The following is a 13,114-nucleotide window of genomic DNA, read 5'->3' on the forward strand; positions in this document are numbered from 1 at the left end:
AGGATGAACCTGCCACCAATCATCAAGTTCCTGCGCAAGTTATTTTATTTCGCGCAGCCCTTCCACCTGCCGGGGCGGTGCTCCGCGCACCCCGGGCTTCCCTCCGGCGACCCCCCGCGGGCTGCAGCAAAAACGGGGCGCTTGGCGGGGCGGGGGCGGGCGGCTGCCTGGGATCCGGCGGGCTAGCGCCGCAGCTTGGTGGCCTCCGATTGGCCACGACGCGGGCGGGGAGCCTCGGCGGAGGGAGGCGGGGGCGAGGGCGGCGGCGGCGGGAGGGGATAGGAGAGGGAAGCGGGCCGCGCAACCGGGCAGCGCGTGCGGGGAGCGCGGCGGCGGCGGCGGCAGTGGGCTCTGGTGGCGCTCGCGGAGGCCGAGCGGCCGCGGGCGGCGGGGTCGGGGGTGGGGCGGCTCGGGGCGAGGACCGGAGAGCGGGTGCCAGCGCGCAGGCAGCAGGGGCGGCCGCGGTGGCAGCTGCGCGGGACGGAGCTGCGGCGGTAGCAGCCGCGCCGGCCCCTGGCCTCACCCCCGCGCGGCCAAGGCCGGAGAACAGTCTTCAACTCTGCGGGGATCGGAAAGGGGAGCGGAGAAGCGGCCCTCGGCCCCCGCGCGGCGGAGGCGCCGGGCGGCGGGACGGCTGCCCTTTGTGGGCCAGCGCTCACGGCCCGGAGCGCCCTCCCCGCGGCGCTCTCCCGGCGTCTTCGTCGTGCCGAGCGGCCCTGGAGACAGGACCCGGAGGAAGCAAAACCAGGAGCCCAAACCTCGCGTTGCGGAGCTCCTGGGGAGCACCATCAGCTCCACTTCCACCTCCACATCCTACACCGGCCAAGGGCCCCGCCGCCTGCATCCCTCCCGGCTTCTGCTGCGCTTTGGGCCGGAGCGGAGCTGCCTGCGCTGCCACAGCGGCCGCCTACTCACACACACACACACTCGCTACACACACACAGAAGCTCGCTCGCTCTCTCTCACAGACCCTCACACGCACGCCCGCCTTCTCCCCCGCCCCCTCCCCAGCTCCTTGATCTCTCGGTCTGTTTTATTACTCCTGGTGCGAGTCGCGGACTCCGCGGCCCGCTATTTGTCATCAGCTCTCTCTCCATTGGCGGGGAGAGGAGAGCAGCGGAGAAGGGGGTGGGGTGGGGAGTGGAAGGGAAGGGGGTGGAAACTGCCTGGAGCCGTTTCTCCGCGCCGCTGTTGGTGCTGCCGCTGCTGCCGCCGCCGCCTCCAGCTCCTCGCTTGGCCCCTCTCCGCCTCCATGTGCCGGATAGTGGGAGCGCCGCGGACCCTGCTGCCGCTGCTGGCGGCCCTGCTCCAGGTACGCGGAGGTCCCCGCGGGCCGGGCCGCGGACGGGGTGGGGCGGGCGGCGCCGGGTCCCTTTGTTCCCCGCGCCGCTGCGGGGCCGGGCTGCGCACCCGGGAAGGGAGGTGCCGCACCGCGCGGCCCGGGGAGCTGCGCAGGCACGAGGCTCGGGCCGGGCGCAGGGGCAGGGCTGCCGGGGCCAGCTGGTCTCCCGCGCCTCTCCTTGCGGGTCCCGAAGGGGCCCATTGCCGTCCCCCTTTGCCCTTCCTGCGGGGTCGGGCGAGCTCGCGTGGGGTGTTTCCAAGCAGCAAAAGGGTGAGGCAGGATAGCACCCCGGTTTTGCAGCTTTCTACGCTTCTCGCCCCTTGCATTGCACTTTGCTCCAATTTTTTTTGTTTATTTCTGTAGGGATGGGTCTTCGAGTTTGCAGTAGAAATTCTCACTCTGGTGTCTTAGTTACGGGACTTGCCTCCACCCCACCCCACCCTGACACCCGCGCGCCTCCCGCTGCTCCAGGGCTCCACTGCCCTATTGTCTTTATCCCAGCACAGAGTTGCCTCCTGTTCTTGTTCTCTTGCCTCGCAATTTTCTGTGTCGGTTCCACCTGAGAGGAAAACCTCGCCCCCTTGCCCCGAAGAGTCTATGCGGGCCGGCACCTCCACATCCAGCCCCTGGCCCCGCACGCCTCTTATCCCGCCGGGCGGGGAGAAGTTCCGCTACTCGGCGATTATTCCTCTCCTTCTGTCCGGCTGCCTACGTCCTGCGTGCGCCCTGGGGGAGCCTTCGCCAGGATCCCCCGCACTTTTCATGCCTTCGAGAGAGAGCCAGACGGCCCTTTTCATGGGATCTGTACTAGAGGCTCCTCCGCGGCTGGAAGCACCTGCTCCAGGCAGGTCGCAGGCTCCCTCCCCACTCCACGCCGCTGGTCCCCAGCCCAGCTGATGGCCCAACTTTCCCAAGGCATCCGGTCAGAGGATGCCCCGAGGCCCCTCCTGGCCAGCCAGCAGGATCCCAGGGAGCGACGCCGCGCGCCACAGCCGCGACCCTCTCGCTGGGCGGCTGCCGGGTGGGGGTCCTGAGTCTGCCCTCGCAGGCAGTGGGGTCCCAAAGCGTCTGGCTGCAGAAGAGGGGCGTGTCCGCCCTACTGCGGGACAGGGTCTCCCGGGAAATCCGCCCGAGGGGCTCCCTGCGCACCGCTGGCGGCTGGGGGTGGCCAGCCGGTGGCAGCTCCGAAAAGTGCGGGCGCGGCTCGGAAGTGCCTCTGCGCCGGGGGCGGCTGGGGCAGGGACAGATGGTGCGCATCGCCTCCCTCCGTGGCCTTCCACAGGTCAAAGCCTGGCGCGCTCCGGCTGGGGGGGTGCCTGCGGGCGCCGGGGGCGGGACGGGGCTGGCGCCCGCGGTCTCCCCAGCTCTCCCCCGCCGCCCCCTAGAGGGGTGTGGGCCGCGGCCGCGCCGAGCCCTGTCCATGGTGCGCGGTGGAGCGGCCCCGGCCGGCTCCGCGCTTCCTCCCCCGGGGTCGTGCTCTCCCACTTTCCGGCTCTCTCCCTCTCGCTGGCTCTTTGGCTGCCGGGGTCCTGCCGTTCCTTTCTCCTTTCTTGGGTTTCTCCTTTTGTTCTTTCGTCTCCTGCTGGCCTTTCTCTTTCCCCTTCCCCCACTCGCCAGTCCTCCCCCTCGGCTCTCTCCTGACTCGGGGGTTTCAAAACTATTAGACTGGACATTTTGGGCCTCCGCAGTTTTGGGGAGTGGATGGAATTTCTTCTAACTTGGGGGAGGAGACCTGCCAGTCACTTGCTAACAAAAGTACCTCCTGTTATAAAACCGCCCTTTATTCTTGAAGCGCACACTCCTCATTCTTTCACCTCCTGTCACTTCATTTATTGTTTCTTCTTTTAAAATGGGGTTTATTCAAGAGGTTAGGCTGAAGGGGAAGAAGGAAAAAAAAAGAGCTACTTCAAGCGTTTGAAGTTAAGGGGAAGGCAAGAGAAACTCAGGAATCCTGTGGACATCAGATGTTTTCTTTTCTTTTTGTTTTTTAAAACAAAGGAGATGCCATAGATCAAAAAAATCTTATCTTTTAAAACTTTATTTTTTGGATATCAATGAGTGGTCTTACTTATTTACAAACAGCTAATAATACATCCTCAGAGGGTGAGTCCAGCAGTGGATGGTGTGTTCACTAACTTGATCTGAAAGTAAGTTTTAACTGAATACTGTGCAGTGAAGTTAGGACACGAGGAGACATTTTTTGATCATTAATAAGTGTGGTACTGCTGGAGCGATCTCATTTCCTCTTTTAGTCGTCTGCCTTGAAGTCAGGTGTGAATTTTGTAGGTCATTTTCTTTTTTTCCTTAAGCCTTTTAAGAAATATCATTTATAAACGTCAGATCCTCTGCTTGTCTTTCCCACTGTGTTCTTTCTCAGTTTCTTCTAGACCGATGTTATGTTGACTTTTATAAACCTTCGGGAAAGGGGGAATTATAACTTTGTCGTCAACTTGACAGTCCTCTCATTCATGGGTGCAAGTCCAGCAATAACATTGAACCATTTGCAAGGTCATTAGGAGTGGAAGCAGAGCAGTTCATGCAACGTGAGTTTTAGGGTTCCGTGCACCATGTTGATGGTACAACTGAGATTGGAAATGACTGGGCTAATGGTCTGCTTTACACACCAGAACAACAAAGATCTATCTGCAAGGTGAAAATGGCCCCTCTGCAGTCATCTGCTATTAAAAGTCTAGTTCCTTTCAGGCCGGACTAAAGAGCCAAGAGTTCCAGAAAAGAGAATGAGGAGGTTATTAGTGTAGATACAGAGCAACCTTATTTTTTCAGACCAGTTAAAGAAGAATAATTGAATATTCAGAAAGACTTTATGCCTTTAATTAACTGAAGTGGTCCTTGTTTTACTTTGAACTTTCTTTTCACTTTGAGAGATTCTTTACTACTTTGGTTATTCTGTTATCTAGATTTACATAATTTGTCAGTTTTTCGTATTATGGTATTCAGCTTTAGGATTTTCTCTATTCTTCATTTTAACTGGAGATATTAGCATTGTCCTTTATATTAAAGCAAAAAGCGGAATTTGAGCGTAAACTTCCCTGATCAAAGGATATCACAAAGTTATGACAAGGTTTCTTTTTAAATTATGCAAGTGATTTCAAATCCTTGCATAGATTTATTATCAGGAAAAAAAAATCAATGTTACTTTTACTACCTACCCAGTAATTAATAGATTAGAAACCTGTTTTGTTTTTCTAGTTAACATTTTAATTGCATAGCCCTATTGTTCTAATTTAAATACACTTGTATGGGTTATGAAGCATCAAGGACATCCCCTTAATGCTGAGAGATATTCTAGATTCTTAGTCTTTTCACATATGTCCTGCTTTCAACCCTGGATGAAGACATATCAAAAAAATGGCATAAACCATGTGTGATTTTCACATATTAGGTATAGACCTTGAAGAGATTCATATTCAACACAGGAAACATACATAAAAAGAAGCTTTGTTTTAGGATGTGGAAAAATCTAGGATACGATAATCATTTTAAATAAACCATGTATGTATTCTCAGTGTCTATTTGATTTTCCTGTGTCTATAATGAGGTCTTGTGAAAGCAAGGAGAATTAACATAGTTGGTGTTCACAGTTTGTTCTATTTATTGGACATAGTTAGACATATTTTTGTCCTTTTCTTGTCTTCTGGTATGTGGTCTTTACTAATAGATGGTGTATTGCAAACTTGTTAGATGTGATTTGAGAAATAATAATTTTGTGTATCCTAAAATATTTTTCTGGGTGTATTTTGAAAAAGATTATATACGTATATGATGTTTTAGGCTTCAATTGCAAGTTCATAATTTACTTAGAGTGTCTTTTTTGACTTTCATGCCTTCATCGAAAGTCTACCTTAACCTTCTTCTCAAAGTTCGGACTGAAATTTTTAAGAGGAAATTCTTTTTAGATCGTATTTTTTACACGTAGAAACTAAAGCCTTCTTGGAACAGATTATTTTGGTGACAGTGTATTGGACTAAACTGTTCTTAATTTCCTTTTTCATTAAAAATCTTCAATTCTTAAATCTGTCGTGCCTCATTAAGCTTTAGGGTTATTAATCGGGAAATGTCAAGACTTAAAGCAACAGTTAATCTTGCTTTAAAATGCCTTTAAAAAAAGTCCTGAGTAACTCAGATCCTCATCCTGTTTTCAAAGGGATATTCTCAAGTTGGAAGAGTGATTTTTTAAAGAGAAATCAGATCTGTTATTTAAGAAATTTAAGAAATGTAGTGTTTGTGTGTACACTCTACCATTTTGCCCAAGTTAACATTATTCAAATTTGTTCCTTTGGCTCAAATACAAAAAGTAATCGAGTTTAAGCACGGCGCAGACTTGTGGTGAATTTTATCAACCATTTAAAAAATGTGATAGATTTGGAATTTGAATTTTGTTATGTGAGTATTTTATATCTGCCTTTAGTACACCTTCTAGAACCTAAGTATTTTCAAGTTGGGTTAAGAACTGTAAGTTGAAACATAATTTGTACCAACAAATTATTAGGCCTCACATTTCTGTTTTTTCCTGCTGAAAACTTACTTTTGTTTTAATTTTAAGCAAATTATGTCAGTTAATTTGAGCAGATGCTGGTCTTTTTGTTTTTAACTAAATGTAGATAAGTTTCAATTAACCCTATTCATGCTGGGGAAGAGGTATGTAGAGATAAATGTTTTAGTGAGAGATGTGTCTTCTACATATATAAAGTTTAAAGTAGGTAGAAGAAGGTGAATTCAGGAGCTAAGTGGAACCTTTTGAAAGATTTGACCTTAAAGATTATGATTTGTATTACAATAGAGTTTTTAAAAGGAAAATTTAGCTTATACATAAATACTGCTCAGTTCTTATGGCTTGTTCCTCTCTTCAGTACTCAGTGCACTTCCTTGTCTGAGCTTCCGACTGTATTTGGCACCCATGCCCTTGGGTTGCACATATGTATGCAATATATATGTTGAAGACTGCTATCCACATGTGTGTCTCGTGCAACATTTATCACAGTTTGGCATGAAGTGTCAGTCCATAGTTAATTGATAACTTTGTGTGTGTCATCCAAAGTGGTTTGGGCACCAAGGGTATAATAACTTTGTTCTGTGCAAATGAGCTGCCCTTATGTAGTGTCAAGGGCAAGAGCTAGTGTCAAGGGCAGGAAGCCTCGGGTTCTAATCTGGTCCAGATGTAGTTTACTCGCTTAAACTCCCCTGACCTCATTTTCCTCAATAGTGAAATCTTGGGCCTGGTTGGAGAAGTTGATCTCTAAGGGACTTTCCAGTTCTGTGCCTCTTGGGGCTGCTTAAAAATATCCCAAATATGCCTCCTTTTCATAGACTTTGGAATGACTAATTTTTAACCTGAAATGCAAAGATTTTCAGGTACTCAGAGTGGTAGAATGTGACTTTTGAGGGTTATTGACAATAGTTTGTCATATATTATAGGTTAGAAGTCATCTATATTTTTTATATGCTTGACTTTTAAACGTAATCTTTTTTCATTGGCTGTGCTGCTTTTACCACTAATAGTAAACTATTTGGGGGGCAAGGAGGGTTAGGCTTAAAGGAAGAGAGGTGTAATACTCCTAAGAATAAAATTATTCATTTTATTACTTTTGTTTCTTTGAGAGAAGATAGCCTCGGTGAGAATCATTGAATTGAGTGATATGGGTCGGCATTAGATATATAGCCCTTTGACCCAGCAAGTCCTCCTCTGGTTATTTTTCTACAGATATGTCTGTATTCGTGATTCACACAGGGTGTATATAAATATACAGTTGTGTGTCGCTTAACGACAAGGACATGTTCTTAGAAATGCATCGTTAGGGGATTTTGTCATTGTGCAAACATCATAGAGTGTACTTGCACAGAACTAGATGGCATAACTTACTACATACATAAGCTATATGGTGCTAATCTTATGGGACCACCATTGTATATGTGGTGTATCATTGACCAAAACATCCGTATGTGTCACATGACTGTATAAGGGTATGCATTCAAGTATTGTTTATAATTACAAAATATTGGATTAGTTGATTTCTGAAAGTCTATCAGTAGGAACTGATTTAACAGATTGTGGTGTAATGTACAGTCAGATTTGAGAGTCCCCTCTGGTGGAATAAGACATTTTAGTTCTAGCTCTAATTCAAGAAATGATTGTTAAAGCACCCAATGTTTTTGGCATAGTCACGCATCTAGAAAAGCTACAAAGAAGGACAACAAAATTAATCGGTGGAATTTCAAGGCTTCTGAATGAGGAGAAATTGGATAAAAACCCCAGACAAAAGCTGTAACTGAAGAATAGCAAATCAAGCAGGGTAGAAATAAGATGAAGATGAGCTAAACTAACACTAGAACATCCTAAAGTTGGGTTGAGAACAACCTCTAGCAGGCTGAGCTATATGTAGGTCCAAAGGAAGACTGGCCAAATTAATGAGTAGTTAAATACAGTCATAGTCATGTACTGCTTAATGATGGCGGTATGTTGTGAGAAATGTGTCAAGTGATGTCATCTTTGTGCAAACATCATAGAATGTAGTTACACAAACCTAGATGGTATAGCCTACTACACACTTAGGCTATATGGTCCTAATCTTATGGGACCACCATTGTATATGCAGTCTGTCATAGACCAAGACGTCGTTATGGGGCACGTGACTGCAATAGATAAGTTTCAACGTTGTATCATGGAATGAGCACACTGTGCTGAGTTATCTGTGCCTGAGAGACCATACTAGTTGGTTAAACCATTATGATATTTCTTATATTCTCTTGACTGATTGAATATTTAATTTTTCATCTGTTCTGATAGTGAAAGTGTAGCCTAAAGTGGACCTTATTAGTATCTAGAACTTGAGATACAGAAGAATATTTAGTATAGGAATTTGGATGTTCTGGTCTACTGCCCCAATTAAGTAAACTGTTTAACTTGAGTTTTTCCCAAGTAGCATTGGGAGAATTAGTTGTGTGCTGTTTAAAAGGAGGTGCTAGGGGGGCTGGACCTGTGGCACAGTGGTTAAGTTCCCACGCTCCACTTTGATGGCCCAGGGTTTGTAGGTTCAGATGCTAGGCTGCTGGGCACACACCTACAGGCTGCTCATCAAGCCGTGCTGTGGCAGCATCCCACATGTAAAATAGAGGAAGACTGGCACAGATGTTAGCTCAGGGACAATCTTCCTCAAGCAAAAGGAGGAAGACTGGCAACTGAAGTTAGCTCAGGGCCAATCTTCCTTACCAAAAAATGAATGAATGAATGAATGAATTAAAAGGAAGTGCTATTATAAATACAATATGGTATTCGTGATAGAGTAATTTATAGAGGTGCCTGATCCATGGTCTGTTCTTAGGTTTTCTTTTACAAAATATACCTACCTATAATAAAAATAAATAAATACTGGAGTAATAGTGCACAGTAGTCCCCCCTTATCCATAGGAAATATGTTCCAAGACCCCCAGGGGATGCCTGAAACCACAGATAGCACTGAACCCCATATAAATTAGTTTTTTCCTATACGTACATACCTATGATAAAGTTTAATTTATGTTATGCACAGTAAGGGATTAACAACAATAATAAGAATAAAATAGAACAATTATGACAATAGACTGTAATAAAAGTTATCATAGACCTTAGCAACTTCGGCATATGGTTTTTTTTCTTTCCTTATTAAGTTGAGAACTTTCACGTTTTCACTTAAAGGAAGTGCTTTGGGGTTTCTCTTTGGCATATCCGGATTGCCAGCATCACCATGCTTGTGCTTTGGGGCCATTATTGAGTAAAATAAGGGTTGTTTGAACACAAGCACTGTGTTACCTCAACATCTGATAACCGAGAGGGCTGCTAAGTGACTGATGGGTGGGTAAAGTATATGGCGTGCATACGCTGGTCAAAGGAAGGATTCGTGTCCTGGGCGGGATGGCATGAGGTTTCATCGCACTACTCAGAACGGCACACAGTTTAAAACTTACGAATTGTTTATTTCTGGAATGTTCCATTTAATATTTGCGAATTTCAGTTTAGTTGCCCAAGGGTAACTGAATCCCTTGAAAGGGAAACCACAGATAAGGGGGACTACTGTACTTTCATACTTCTATATGTTGTAATTTTAATACTGGTTTTTATGTTAATTTAAAAAATTGACTTGACTATACAGGCATACCTCATTTTATTGCACTTCCCAGATATTGCATTTTTACAAGACTCTGCACCAGCAACAGGATTATGGTTCACTGAAGGCGCAGATGATGGTTAGCATTTTTTAGTATTTTTTTGAGGAAGATTAGCCCTGCGCTAACATCTGCTGCCAATCCTCCCCTTTTTTGCTGAGGAAGATTGGCCCTGAGCTAACATCCATGCCCATATTCCTCTACTTTTATATGTGGGATACCTGCCACAGCATGGCTTGATAAGCGGTGCATAGGTCTGTACCCGGAATCCAAACCCCAGGCTGCTGAAGTGGAGTGCGCGAACTTAACCGCTACGCCACAGGCCGGCCCCAGCAATAAAGTATTTTTTAATTAAGGTATGTACATTGTTTCTTTAGACATAATGCTAATGCACACTTAATAGACTACAGTGTAGTGTGAATATAACTTTTATACGCATCAGGAAACCAAAAATTCACCTGCCTTGCATCAGGAAACCAAAAATTCACCTGCCTTGTGTTATTGCGATAGTCACTTACTGTGGTGGTCTGGCACTGAACCTGCACTGTCTCTGAGGTAGGCCTGTAGTGTACTTATGTACAGCTATATATTGTAGTTTTAATATTGTTTTTTGTGTTCATTTAAAAAAAATTTTGCTTGACCATCATAATTTAAAACATTTATACTCAGGTTCTCTCCTCCCCCGTTGTGACATTATTTAATGTTTTGGTGGATTAAGGAGTTAGTAAAAAAAAAAAGAAGTTAATTAAAGGGGCATATTTTGGAATTTTTATTATTACAGAAATTACTGGAACTGGAAATGTGAAATGACTATTGTTTCCTGATTATTAAAATAAATTATGAGTTTATTCAACTTTCTTCTGTTGCATTAAATGTCAAATTTTTGTATTACTGCATTTGGTAAGGGTCCTAAGGATTGCCCTTTCAGTTTTTTCCCACATATGCAGTTCTGAGACATTTTCCAATTTATTTTATTTTTAGTAATTGTCAGTGGGTCATTCATCTAACTCAGAGGAGCCCATACACCAGAGAAAACCATTGGAACTTTAGATATTTGCTGCTACCTCTTCAATTCTGTTTTGCAAAGGAATAAAACTAATAGAAAAACTAATAGCTGGTAGTACTTAAGCTTAAAAATGAAAGATTTTTAATTTCAGGGATGGAAACTCACATGTTACCTAAGTTAATCATTTCTGTAACCCTGAGAGATAGGGGGTTTTATTCCCATTTTAGAGATGGTGAAACTGGCACTCAGACATTTGGAGTATTAGGAGAACCCAGAGTAAATGGTGTCTGTCAGCCGAGTTGAACTTGACTGTGTAGCATGTGGCTGCCTCCCTCCGCCAGACTGTGGCCCTTTGCATATGCTACTCAGGGAATGAATACCAAATTGGAGAAAAATTTCAGTTCCTCTCTGCTGAGTTGATAAGATTTGTTTAAAGTAGTTAACTTTTGAGTTAACAGTCTCTATTTAATCTTGACCTTAAATATTTTGATTTATTTTGGCATCTGAAGCCAAAATGTAGTTCTTGGAAAGGATTTTCACTCATTTTTTTTTTTAATATGTTCTCTTAGAGAAAGAAGAAAAAAATCCTAGAGAAATGGTTCATAATGAGTTTTATACTGTTGTTTAAATTGTCTTGATCAACAAATGATAAGACTGATAAGTGCTCAAAAAATAATTTTTTGTGTATGAATCTTGGAAGTTAAAGTTCTTCCCAGGAGCCTAGAAACTCTCAGGCTATGCATATTTTTTTTTGAAACTGTGTTTTTTTTCCTTGTTCTTTTCTGTGAACATAAATTCAAGAGATTCCATCACTAAGTTTTGAAACGTTAATGTTTAATGGCACATTTTCCATGTTTGAATTACTTTTTCTCCCACAAATGAAATTATTTGGCATATTTTAAATATATATGTTCACATCTCAAAAGGACCCACTTCAAGCAGGTTCCTGTGAATGTTTTGTGGCATGACTGAGGACAGACACTGATTTGTTTGCTGCGCTGAAAGCCTGGAACTATTTTGTTTGTAACTTGACCTATTGTTGGTGGGTGGATACACTTGGCTTGACTATAATCTGTAACAAAATGTCTGTTAGTTGGTTGGGGAGCTATTAAGTGAACTCTGGGATAAATGACTAAAAACCCATTAATTTTATTAAGTTTAAAGGGGATATAATCCGCTCCCTCTGCGTGACATAAATCTTTAATAAACTGGAGACTATGACCACTTTAATTTTTTTTCTTTTGTTGTTTTAGTTGGTTAACACAGTGGTTCAAAGTCTGAAGTTCATTCTTTATGGCTTTCTGGTCCAGAAAATAAAGTGTGTTTTGCGCAGCTAAAATGTTAGCCTTTTGCAGCTCCTTTGGCACCTACCCCCAGTAAAGTCTGTCTGGTGCCAACATCTCCAAGACTGGGTTCTAATGTCCTGCTTCCCCATATTATATTTCAAGGTATTCAAAATTTAAATTTCACACACACATACACACTTCATGGAAGTAACAAATGCATACAGGAAAGTGCACATACAAGTGGTTAGCTTGCTTGATGTTCATAATTTGAACATGCTATTCAGTCAGCACCCGGTCAAGACGCAGCATTACCAGTACCCCAGGAGTACCCTTTTCCAATTTTAACCATCTACCAATAGTAACTATTTACTTGACTCTAATAGCATAGATCACTTCTGCTTATTCTTGTCCTTTGTGAAGTTATACACAATATTCCCTTATGTGTCTGGCATCTTTCACTCAATTCATGGAGTCATCCATATACTTGTGTCATATATTTTTTTAACAGTCACAAAATTAAGAAAGACTCATGGACACTATAGAACTATCTGGAAAGTTAAGGAAGTGGGAAATTGTATTTAAAAAAATATTGATTTTTTTCTCTGCAGTTCAAGGTCCCTTGCATGTTTATGGTGTCAAGGCATGAAACACCTTTTGTGGGTTTTCCTGCTCAAATATCTTCTGTTGTTCTGGTAGTTTGGCAACATTGCTTCAGCCAAAAGCCGAAGACATTTAGAATTCAGTAAGTTATAGCCTCTCTTTATCAGAAGGAGGGTGGAGGCAAAGAACTAAATATCTTTCTGACTTGAAGTCTTCAGGCAGAAGGCTTGGGTGTTAATAGATTCTAATCTGTTCAGTGATGCTTCTTAATTCCTTCTCTGAGCTTACTAGTGACCCACTTCTCAATGAGGCCCTACCCAGATTTATTTTTAATTTGAAAAAAGTTAAATGGAGAGGTTGTAATATGACAAACTGCTAGTTTTCCAGCTGGTCAGTGCGTCTTTGGGTATAGTTGACCCTCTTTTGTGTTTGTGTAGCTTTTTTAAAGGTCTGAGGTTGCCAGGAAGGATGCAGAGTGCCATCCTTGTCCCAAGGTCTTTCTTTCTAGAGGCCTTTGCTCTCCGTTTATAACGGTTGTTGAGCAGATCTAGATTCCAAATGGAGGGTTCCATGCATAATGATAAAGGCTGAGGAATCAAATTCCGGAGATAACGACCCACCAAGGAGTTGTTTGCTCCACTGCAGCTCAAATTTATTTATGTTCTTAGACGTGGGGACTTTATTTTACGATATTTAGAAAGAGTGGACTCTTTGTGTGGC

The 13,114-nt window shown here is 44.2% G+C and overlaps 1 protein-coding gene across 1 annotated transcript in view; it reads left to right on the top strand.

The window, feature by feature from the left end:
• Window positions 1–294: 294 nt before the first annotated feature.
• The window catches only part of CDH2 (cadherin 2), a 215,007-nt gene continuing 202,187 nt past the window's right edge, over window positions 295–13,114 (top strand). Inside the window, exon 1 of the mRNA XM_046670849.1 lies at window positions 295–1,312. Within this exon, the coding sequence (XP_046526805.1) occupies window positions 1,253–1,312 (60 nt within the window). The 5' untranslated portion in view covers window positions 295–1,252. The remainder of the gene's footprint in view (window positions 1,313–13,114) is intronic.

Source organism: Equus quagga, chromosome 9 (genome assembly GCF_021613505.1).
Source record: "Equus quagga isolate Etosha38 chromosome 9, UCLA_HA_Equagga_1.0, whole genome shotgun sequence".
In the NCBI taxonomy this organism is placed as follows: Eukaryota; Metazoa; Chordata; class Mammalia; order Perissodactyla; family Equidae; genus Equus; species Equus quagga.